The sequence below is a fragment of the Anabrus simplex genome, chromosome 1 (genome assembly GCF_040414725.1).
Source record: "Anabrus simplex isolate iqAnaSimp1 chromosome 1, ASM4041472v1, whole genome shotgun sequence".
Taxonomy (NCBI): Eukaryota; Metazoa; Arthropoda; class Insecta; order Orthoptera; family Tettigoniidae; genus Anabrus; species Anabrus simplex.
The window spans coordinates 1,376,842,857-1,376,855,089 of NC_090265.1; the positions used below are offsets into that span (position 1 = coordinate 1,376,842,857).

A 12,233-nucleotide genomic window follows, 5' to 3' on the forward strand; every position below is an offset into this window, starting at 1 on the left:
CTCTTTTTCTCTTTTCCACAGTGCATGACTACAGTTTTCTTTTTACTAATTACCATTCCAAACTCCTTCAGATTTTCATTCCAAATGTCCAGTCTCCTTTGTACTTCCTTTTCTCCCTTTCCCCAAATCACCGCGTGTGCGCACACACACACACACAGAGTGAAGGAAGTACAGTACAGTATTATCAGCAAGGTGATGATGATGATGATGATGATGATATCAGCATGTTATAAGAAGCATCATAAACAGTCACAACTGGATATTCAGATCATTAAGCCACTGAATTGCGTTAATAAGGACATCTATTAAGTCTGCCTGTAGTCTTTGGTATGAGCAAAGAAGGTACTCAAATATGATATGCTCTAGTGTTGAATATGTCACTCAGCAGTCAAAGGTAGGTGAACTATGGAAGCCTCATTTATGCAGTAAGTATGCTCAACCTTGGTGTTTCATACAAAGTGGATTCAAACATATCCATGTCCTATGTGGAAAATTATAACCTCCTGGGTTATAGATATAGATATATAGAATAAATGTTGCTCACATATACAGGATTTACCTTATTACCTTGCATGCACTCTCTGGGTGGTGCTAGGTGAGCAACAACATATTGGTGGCCAAACTATAAATAATTGTTGATTTAACCATATGGATACATCTTGTGAAAGAAACAATATACTATAGGTTCTTCTCAGGATTTATCAGCAAGGTCATTGGTACCATGTTTCAAGATTTATCATATTTATGATACTTCAGTGACACTAACACTGATTCAAATTTAGTAACAACTAAAGGACAGACTTCATGTGTAAAAAGTAAGTTTAGAACAATGAAATATAGAGTTTTAACAGATAATGAATGACTACTCTAAGCTATGAATGTGTCAACAATAAAGATGTTAGTCGTTATCATAATTATTACAATTATCATCATCATATCAACATCACATCCATATCAGCACTCTAAGATTTCAGTACCCTCAAGTAAGTTGTCTCTCAAGTATGTACAGAATGCACTTAGGAGGCATCTGAATTTAAATTGAAGTTCCTCATATTTCCACCTCAATGAACTGGATTGCCAAATAATCCTTCTTGAATGTCTAGTGTTGGAAATGATTCCTCAATGTCTAGCATTGGAGAAAAGTATGAAGTTGCTCATCAACTGAACCAACATGAAAAAAGTATATACAAAAAACTCTAAAAATATATAAACTTCTTGTGGTATGTGATCTGCTGGAACCACTGGATATAGTACATGTGAGACTAAAAGCAAACCTGAGTTTTTGGCAAAGTGCATATACATATATGAGATTTTTGAAACCTTATTTTACATATTACATTTTAGAAGTGGAATGTGGCCTGAAAACAAAACAGTTCAAACGAAGGTGAAGTAAAATCAAATAAAAACATATTTGCAAGCAAATGAATGTATAATTTTTGCAAATAAGTGGCTTCAAATCTCTCTTTCAAAACTCACCTGAAACTTCCAATACATAACAGCAGATCCCATCTAATTATTATAAGAGGATGTAAAAGTTCTGTTTCAGAAAAATTTATAAACTCTAAATAGGTATAAATTGCTGAAAACAGTTTTGAAATTCCCAGAACTTTGTTCTTTTCATAGGAATACCTAAAATTCTAATAATTGTACAGAAGTATTTTGACTACTTTTATGTTTCTTTAAATGAATTTTGATGTCAGCAGTCTAGATTGAGAAAAGACCAATAAAAAGTAGAAAGAGACAATAGTCTATAACTATATCAGTAGTAGCAAATTTTCCCCTTGCCTTTCTTTTTTCAGTGCTGTATACCCTTGAAGCCTCAATTGCACCCTCACTTGTTGTGATGGCATGTTTTGGATATGGGGGATAGTCAAGGTATTCTTCTATCCAAGGTTATTTTCACAACAAAAATCATCAACACCTCAATTATTGTTGAACATTTATACCATTCATATCATGAACTTAATGCAATATACAGAAATAAAATGTGACTAGAAGAAGAACATGAACCTTACCTTGTTCCTGCTTGCTTTTCTCCATAGCCATACAAGCTGTTCTCCACTCTTGAAGTTCAGGTGATGGAATAAGACCCGCTGAACCTGCAGCATTGTCTTTTCTCGCCTGCCACCAATTGTGGTCATCTTTACTAATTATCTGAAATTAAATTATATAAATGCAATATATACTTCACAAGTACAGTATGAATATTTGCAGTAAGAACCAGCTGCACTGTGATTTTCCTATCAGTGACACAGCAGCAGTGTGGCAAGTTCAATGCAGAGGAGGTGCATGTGAATCTGTCCTGGATTTTGATGTAAAATAAGCTTGTTAGTGAGTGAGTGCCTATCAAAAGAGGCATTTTTGAAATGTGTGCTGTTCTATTTTACATGTAACAAGCTTCAACAGCTTCATTTCTAATAATAATATTCCTGTATTGACTATATATCAAATCTATATATATAAAATAACTTGTCCTGACTGACTGACTGACTGACTGATTCATCATCGCCGAGCCAAAACTACTGGACATAAAGAAATGAAATTTAGGGCATAGATTCATATTAAGATGTAGGTGCTCGCTAAGAGAGGATTTTTGGATATTCCTTTGCTAAGGGGGGTGAAAAGGGGGTTGAAAGTTTAAAATGAGTGTATCTATATCTCAAAACTTTAAAAGTTTACAGACGTAAAAATTGGTATTTAGAATCTTCTTTAAAAATAAGGAAACACGTATTTTTTTGTTTTCAGAAAATCCCAATAGGAGGGGTGAAAAACGGTGAAAAAGGGGTTGAATGCCTTTAATCAGGATACCGGTACTTACATCTCAGAAACTGAAGAAGATATTACAGACCTGAAAATTGGTACTTTTGATCTCTTTTAAAAATAAAGAAACGCGTATTTTTTGTTTTTGGAAAATCCAATTAATGGGAGGATGAAAAGGAGGGAGAATTTTTAAAATTAGTGCATCTATATCTCAAAACTTTGAAAGTTTACAGATGTAAAAATTGGTATTTAGAATCTTCATTAAAAATAAAGAAACACATATTTTTCGTTTTCGGAAAATCCCAATAGGAGGGGTGAAAAGGGGTGAAAAATGGGTTGAATGCCTTTAATGAGAATACTTATATCTCAGAAACTGAAGATATTACAGACCTGAAAATTGGTACTTTTTATCTCTTTTAAAAATAAAGAAACACATATTTTTTGGTTTTTGGAATATCCAATTAATGAGAGGGTAAAAAGGGGGGTGAATTTTTAAAAAAGAGTATCTATATCTCAAAACTTTTAAAGTTTACAGATGTAAAAATTGGTATTTAGAATCTTCATTAAAAATAAAGAAATAGGTATTTTTTTGTTTTCGGAAAATCCCAATAGGAGGTGTGAAAACGGGTGAAAAATGGGTTGAATGCCTTTAATGAGGATACTTATATCTCAGAAACTGAAGTTATTACATACCTGAGAATTGGTGTTTGGGATCTCCTTTAAAAATAAAGAAACACGTATTTTTTGTTTTTTGAAAATCCAATTAATGGGGGGTGAAAAGGGGGTGAATTTTTAAAATGAGAGCATCTATTTCTCAAAACTTTTAAAGTTTATAGATGTAAAAATTGGTATTTAGAATCTCCTTTAAAAATAAAGAAACACGTAATTTTTGTTTTGCGGAAAATTCCAACAGGAAGGGTGGAAAAGGGTGAAAATGGGTCGAATGACTTTAATGAGGCTACTTATATTTCATAATGTGAAAATTGGTGTTTGGGATCTCCTTTAAAAATAAAGAAACATGTATTTATTGTTTTTGGAAAATCCAATTAATGGGGGGGGGGGGAAAAAAGAGGGTGAATTTATAAAATGAGTGTATCTATATCTCAAAACTTTTAAAGTTTATAGATGTACAAATTGGTATTTAGAATCTCCTTTAAAAATAAAGAAACACGTAATTTTTTGTTTTCGGAGAATCCCAATGCGAAGGGTGGAAAAGGGGGAAAAAGGGGTTGAATGGCTTTAATGAGGCTACTTATATTTCAGAACCTGAAGATATTACAGACCTGAAAATTGGTATTTGGAATCTACTTTAAAAATAAAGAAGCAGGTATTTTTTCGTTTTTGGAAAATACAAATAATGGGGTTGAAAAGGGGGTGAAATTTTAAAATGAGTGTGTCTACATCTTAAAACTTTAAAAGTTTACAGATGTAAACATTGGTATTTTAGAATCTCCTTTAAAAATAAAGAAACACGTAATTTTTGTTTTGCGGAAAATTCCAACAGGAAGGGTGGAAAAGGGTGAAAATGGGTCGAATGACTTTAATGAGGCTACTTATATTTCATAATGTGAAAATTGGTGTTTGGGATCTCCTTTAAAAATAAAGAAACATGTATTTATTGTTTTTGGAAAATCCAATTAATGGGGGGGGGGGGGGGTAAAAAGAGGGTGAATTTATAAAATGAGTGTATCTATATCTCAAAACTTTTAAAGTTTATAGATGTACAAATTGGTATTTAGAATCTCCTTTAAAAATAAAGAAACACGTAATTTTTTGTTTTCGGAGAATCCCAATGCGAAGGGTGGAAAAGGGGGAAAAAGGGGTTGAATGGCTTTAATGAGGCTACTTATATTTCAGAACCTGAAGATATTACAGACCTGAAAATTGGTATTTGGAATCTACTTTAAAAATAAAGAAGCAGGTATTTTTTCGTTTTTGGAAAATACAAATAATGGGGTTGAAAAGGGGGTGAAATTTTAAAATGAGTGTGTCTACATCTTAAAACTTTAAAAGTTTACAGATGTAAACATTGGTATTTTAGAATCTCCTTTAAAAATAAAGGAACACGTATTTTTTGTTTTCTCTAAATCCTAATAGGAGCGGTGTAAAAGGGTTGAATGCCTTTAATGAGGATACGTATATTTTAGAAACTGAAGATATTACAGAACTGAAAATTTGTATATGGGATCTCCTTTAAAAATAAAGAAACACGTATTTTTTGTTTTTGGAAAATCCAATTAATGGCGGTTAAACAGGAGTGACAAATTGGGGTGAATTTTTCGAAAGACTATATCTACAGAAAATCTGAGAAAGGTAAAATATTACAGACGTAAAAAGTGGGTATTTGTAATTTCCTGTAAATGTATAGAAACATAGGTGATTTGTTTTTGGAAACTCCCCTTAAGGGGAAATAAAGAGGGGTGAAATTCTAAAATGAGAATTTCTGCAGTATATAACAAAAAACTTAACATGTTACAGAAGTGAAAATGGTATTTCTTTATCTCTATTAAAAATAAAGAAATATGTATTTTTAGTTTTCGGAAATACCACTTGCGTGGAGGGGGGGGGGGGTAAAAGTGACTGAAAATGGTGCTGATTTCTTTTAATTAGGCTACTGATATCTCAAAAATGAAGATGTTACAGACGTGAAATTAGATATTTGGAATCTGCTTTAAAAGTAAAGAAACACGTATTCTCGGAAAATCCAATGAATGAAGTATTGGGGGGGGGGGGGGGAAGTGAAAGAATTGAAAAATTAATTGACCTAATTTTATGAGAATACTTACATCTGATAAAAACTAAAATTGTTGTTAGGACCTACAGACGTGAAAATTGGTATTTGGATCTCCTTTAAAAACAAAGAAAAGCCCGTTTATGGGGGCGAACCATCTTGCGGGGCGGGAGTGAAAAGGAGTTGAATTCCTTTCACGAGGACACATAAATCAAAAACTTAAATAGTTAGAGTCGTGATAATTGGTATTTAGAAGATCCTTTACTATTAAAGAAACAAGTAATTTTTTTGCCGGAAAATTCACTTGGGGGGGGGGGGGAGGAGTATGAAAGGAAGTGAAAAAAGTTAATTATTTTTATGGGGATACTTACATCTCAAAACTGAAGGTAATAGACGTGAACATTTGTGTTTGGAATCTCCTTTAAACATAAAGAAACACGCCTTCTTTTAATTTTTCTTTGGGGTGGGGGGTAAATAAACTTAACGGCGGTCGGGTGTAAAAGGAGGTGAGACCAATTGATTTTACTGTTCATAATGTACTTTTAAGGAGCCTCCGTTGCTCAGGCGGCAGCGCGCCGGCCTCTCACAGCTGGTTTCCGTGGTTCAAATCCCGGTCACTCCATGTGACATTCGTGCTGGACAAATCGGAGGTGGGATAGGTTTTTCTCCGGATACTCCGGTTTTCCCTGTCATTATTCATTCCAGCAATACTGTCCAATATTTAATTTCATTTGTCATTCATCGCTCATTGCCCCAGAGGAGTGCTTCGGCAGCCAGCACAATTCCTACTGTCGCCGCAGGATGGGACTTTATTCATTCCATTCCTGACCCTGTCGAATGACTGGAAACAGGCTGTAGATTTTCGATGTACTTATTCTGATCATAAACCAATCATTTTTAATCTTTGCTGGGTTCGATTTCAACAGCCATCTTTTCCTTCGGAGAACGTTCTTAGATTACAGTAGAATCTCCTGGCATATAAATAAAAATGTAAACACATTTGAAATAAACGATAGGAATGAGATTGCCCGTCAAATTGTTCACCTCTATAATAAGGTCAATAATGCACGGAAGTATGTCACTCGTATAGCCAGAAATCCCGCACACTTGCCTACGCGCGACAATGGTGCTGGTCACATTGCCAACAATGACAATGGCAGCAGACGCAATTTACCATCAAGTAGCGGTCTTGCATCTTGCTGTGGAGTCCAGAACATCTAATAATAATAATAATAATAATAATAATAATAATAATAATAATAATAATAATAATAATAATAATGTTCTGGACCGTCGTCAAATTGTGCGGACTGCGCTGGAAACGCGTCCTGGCCTGGTAATGACTACGAGTACAGTCCAGCCGCGGGTTCAGTACCGCCAAGGCACCCAAGACGACACCACGCCGGATCTCCTTCAGGATTTGATCCATACTAAAAATGCTTATAGGAAAAGATGGCAAAGATTTAGGGACCCAACTGACCGCGTGGAATACCTAGACCTACCCCGGGAAGTATAAAATCGATTGCTGCAAAGAAAGATTGAAAAATGTGAGGAACTTTGCCGTAATCTCTCAGAAAACGAGTCAAGTCGTGAATTCCGGAGGATTATATATAAAACGTTAAGCATTCAATTATAAATTTCAGTATAATACCGTAGCGAAGCACGGGTATCTTGCTAGTAGTGAATATTTTAGATAAACTTAAATATTATAAACAAGTGGCCTGCCAATTCAATACAATTTATAATTTAATTATATTTGTACATGTTTCGTCCCCTAAGGGACATCATCAGCTATAATAAATTAACATTAATATATCAGAATACAAAATAGATATTATTAAAATTGCCAAGACACATTAAAAAACATTGATGTATGGTACAGCATTTAAAATAAATCTTAGTAAATTTTGTTAAAATTATACGTCATATGATCAATAAAAACAGTTGAATTGTCAATAACGTTATGCTTAAATGTGTCCTGCCCCGTGGTGTAGGGGGCAACGCGTCCGCCTGTCACCTGGCCTCCCCGGGTTCGATTCCCGGCCGGGTCAGGGGTTTTTAATTGTAAATGATTAATATCCCTGGCCTGGGGACTGGGTGTTTGTGTCGTCCTTAATGTTCCTTTCCTCACATTCAACACTCTACACTTCCGCAATTCCAATTACATGCAGGTTCATATCACGTGGTGCAAGTAGGGGCAAAAGATCTCTATAGGTCGACGCCCCGAACAAATAGTATTTTAAAAAAATGTAAACATTACTGAAATAGATAAAAATCTTGAGGTATTAGAATTTCTAAATAAAGGTCCTTTACTAGATGTTCATGAAAACTGCTATATTCATTTAGATCAATATTTTCATTCAAACCTAAACTTAAATGATATCTCCGAAAAACCTAAAATCTTGTTCGATTTTCTTATTACATTTTTCAAAAATATTAAAATTCCAAATAATAGATCTGTCTTCTATATTATGTGTAATACCTTTTCACATCACATGCTTTCACTGCATCACCCTCCCTAACTTCCCCTCCTTCCCTTCCTCACACCTCCCCTGCCACTCCTCCTCCTTCCCTCTCCCTTCCTACCCCAACACTAGTTGCTTCCCTGACCCAAGCTTGGCCATGTTTAAATTCTTTCATATGTTGGCCAACTGGAGAAAATCGATTGTGTTTTAAAGCATTGACATGTTCTGTATATTTGAATTTAAAACTACGTCCGGTTTGACCTACTAACTGCTTACTACATTTTCACCTAATTGAATCCCTCCCAGCCACTTAGTACCTTTTAGTAGATGATCCATGTAAACTATGAACAACAAAGGTGAAAGATTATTGCCTTGTCTAACCCTTGTAAGTACCTTCTACCATCAATTCTCACTGCCTTTGATTGCTTTTAATAATCTGCAATTCATACCATAGTCCTCCAGTATGGTGAACATCTTTTCCCTCGGTACCCTGTCATGTGCCTTCTCTACATCTAGAAAGATAAACATAACTGTCTATTCCTCTCAGAGCATTTTTCAATTACTTGGTACATACTGATCCTGACAGCCCCTCTGTAGTCTGAATGCATACTGCTTTTCATCTAACCATTCATCACCCTCGCTTCCAAGATGCCGGTGAATACCTTGCCTGGTATACTGATCAGTGAAATACCTTTATGTTGCAATTCTTCCTGTTCCCTTGCTTATAGATAGATGCAATAACTACTTTTGTCCAATCAGAAAGTACCTTGCAAACACCCCATGCTAATCTTATTACTCTATGAAGCCATTTCATCCCTGCCTTCCCATTATATTTCACCATTTCTAATCTAATTTTGTCTATTTCTGCTGCTTTATGACAATGGAGTTTATCTACTATCCTTTCCACTTCCTCAAGCTTAATTTCACTAAAACTATTGTCCGCCTCTCTATGAGCTCGGTTATTCATGATGTCACCAGAAGATTTCCTTTCACGTTGAGAAGATTTTCAAAATATTCCTTTCACCTGTACAGTGATTCCCTGGAATCTGTCATGAGCTGACCTGATTTACCCAAAACACTATTAATTTCCTTTTTCCCTCCTTCTAGGAATCTTTATTACTGTCCGCGAAGATTTCCCTGCTGCTTGACCTAGCCTTTACAGGTTATTACCAAAATCTTCTCAAGACTTCTTCAGTGGATTCAACAACTATTTCTTTCACTCTTTAATCTATGTGCACCAGTCTGTCTGCATCAGTCCTTGTTTGGAGCCATTTCCGATATGCATTCTTATTACGTTTATTAGCTGCTCTCACTCATCATTCCACCACGATGTCTGCTTTTTCCCATCTTTACACACAGTAGTTGTTCCTCAGCATTCCCTTGCTGATTTTTACTACAGCATCCGTGTATCCCACCCATTCTCTTTCTATATCCTGACCCTGCTTACCGTCCATTGTTTGGAATTTTCACTAATCATATCCATGTATTTTTTGTCTAAACCCTTATTCATCTGCAAACAGATTTTACTTTATCTAGCTTAGGCCTAGAAACACTTAGTACACTACAGATCATATAGTGATCCAAATCAAATCCCCGGACAGTCAACACATTCCTAACAGATTTCCTGAATTCAAAGTCAGTTAACATATAGTCTATTATGGATGTGGTTCCCCTACCCTCCCATATGTATTCATAACGGCTAATACCATACTAGCACAGAAGTCTAGTAAATGCTTCCCATTTCTATTAGCTTCTTTACCACATTTACCCATCACCTTCCCATATGCTCCAATTCTATTTCCAGCTCTCACATTGAAATCGCCCATTAGTACTATCCTATCCTTGCTGTTGACCTTGACAATCATGTCACTCAATGCTTCATAAAACTTGTCAACTTCCTCCTGATCTGCACCCTCATGTGGTGAATACACTGAGACAGTTCTCATCCTGATTCCTCCAACTGCCAAATCTATCTACATCATTCGTTCATTTACGTGTCTAACAGAAACTCGTCGGCTGTAACTTGATCCAAGTATATATAGCTTCTTCCTAAATAAAGTGAGCAGTTCAACTCAGTTTATGGATGTGTTTGCGATGACTAAACAGAGCAATCTTGGCATAAAACATACGCCCACACAAATCACACTGAATGGATGCAGGAGGGCAGGGTTGTAACTGATGGAGCTTTCTTGCTTGTCGCTTGGCCTCTTGATGTCTGCGGCATTCTCTTTTGAACAAGTTGACAGCGGTGGATGTAGTGTTCCACCACAGAGAATGGTCCAGAGCACATTTTTTCATGTCTGTATATTTATACCAGTTGTCTTCGTGATGTGTTTCAGCTGGTCCTTAAAATGCTTAAGAGGAGCTCCATGAGCTCTATTGCTGGAGCAAAGTTTACCATAAAAGGATTTGGCGGGGAAGCCTGGTATCACTCATGCGGTGAACATGGCCTAACCATCTCAGTTGATGAGCGATGATTGTTGCCTCAGTGCTATTTAGCTGCACTTTGTTGAGAACTGCAGTGTTGGTCACATAGTCCTCCCACTTGATATTCAAGATGTATCTCATTTTTTGTTGGTGGAAGCAATCAAGTTTTTTCATATCACGGCGATAAAGTGTCCAAGTTTTGTAGCCATACAGAAGCATGAAAATGACAACAGCAATGTACACCATGAGTTTGGTATGCAGTTTTAGGTTGTTATTCATGAAGACTTTGTGCATTAACCAACCAAATGCTGCATGAGCAACCCCAATTCTTTTATGAACATCTTGTTTGCAGGTACACCGTTTAGACAAGATGCTTCCAAAATATGAAAAGTGATCAACCTGCTCCAGCGTTGTGTCTAAGGTGGAGATACTGAACTCAGGAAGAGTTAACCATGGGACAGGTTGTGAAAGTACCTTTGTTTTTTTCCGCATTAATGGCAAGACCAAAGCGATCATATGCAGTTGTAGTTTTGCAGGTGTTAGAGCAGGAGATGAGGTTTGATAGGCATACTGCAGTTCTGTCACCCGAGTAACCAGAGTACGTCTTTGTGAGCGAAGTCTTGCCAGATTGAAAAGCCCTCCATCAAAACGAAATTTAATCTCCATGCCTAAATTGTTTGCAGATGATTCTTGCAGCATGGCAGCCATGTACAGTGCAATGAGTGTAGGAGTGAACACAGCCTTATTTCAACCCATGAATGATTAGGAACGAATCTGATACTGAGTGACCATGAAGAACCTGTCCAGACATGCCATCATGAAGAGCTTAAACAAATTCCACGTAACGTTCAGGACATCCAAAATGCCTCAATATGTTCCATATAGCAGATCTTGGTACTGAATCAAAGGCTTTTCCAAGATCATAGAAAACTAAATACAGAGGCTGCTGTTGCTCTCTGCATTTTTCTTGGAGTTGTCTAGCACTGAATATCATATCTGTTGTGCTTCTGAAGGTTGGGAAACCACATTGAGACTCAGGAAAAATCCTCTCTGAGATAACTTGGAGCGGGTTTGATAGAAATCTTGCGAGAATTTTACCTGCAATTGACAAAAGCGATATACCACGGTAGTTGAAGATAGCGATGATGGTAGCATTCTTCAAGTCATCAGGTACTTCTCAAGTTTTCCAAATCAAGAGGATGAGTGTGAATGTCTAGTTTTCAAGGGTATACCTCCATTTTGTATCAGTTCCAGAGGAATGTTATCAGGTCCAGGAGCCTTTCTTGGTTTTAGTTGAGTGCTTTGGTGAAGTCTCTGTATGTGAGTGGAACTGCCATTCATGGTTGTTGGGGCTGCTGAAGGACATTACAAAGAAGTCTTCAGCAACATTGGAGGCATGATTTAGAAGCACAGAGAAATGTTCCTTCCAACACTCTAAAATTTCTCCATTATCAGTTAAAATGATGGAGTTGTCAGCAGTCTTCAATAACCTCGATGAAGATTGAATTGGACCTTTATGCCAGCATAGAAATTTTGCAGGTCACAGGCATCAGGTAGTCTTTGCAGTTCTTCAGCTTTTTGTTGCCACCAGTTATTTTTGATTTCCCTAATTTTTGCGTGACATTTTCCTTTAAGTTCCAAGAAATGTGATTTCTTACAATAGAAGTCAGATCTTGAAGATAAGATAGATGGGATTCCCATTTGGGATTGATAAGACACTTAATTTCTTCATTATTTTCATCAAACCAGTCTTGTCTTTTACTCACAAAAACAATTGTTTCCTCAGCTGACTCAGTGATGACCTTCTGAAGCGTGGCCCACTCCTGATTTGTACTATAACTGCTGACTGG

At 36.4% G+C, this 12,233-nt stretch overlaps 1 protein-coding gene across 5 annotated transcripts in view; it reads right to left on the reverse strand.

The window, feature by feature from the left end:
• Window positions 1-12,233, reverse strand: part of LOC136858362 (peripheral plasma membrane protein CASK) — a 429,548-nt gene that overhangs the window by 134,632 nt on the left and 282,683 nt on the right. For all 5 annotated transcript variants that reach the window (XM_068229006.1, XM_068229001.1, XM_068229003.1 and 2 more), the window contains exon 6: window positions 2,016-2,154. In XM_068229006.1, coding sequence (XP_068085107.1) covers window positions 2,016-2,154 — 139 coding nt within the window. The remainder of the gene's footprint in view (window positions 1-2,015; window positions 2,155-12,233) is intronic.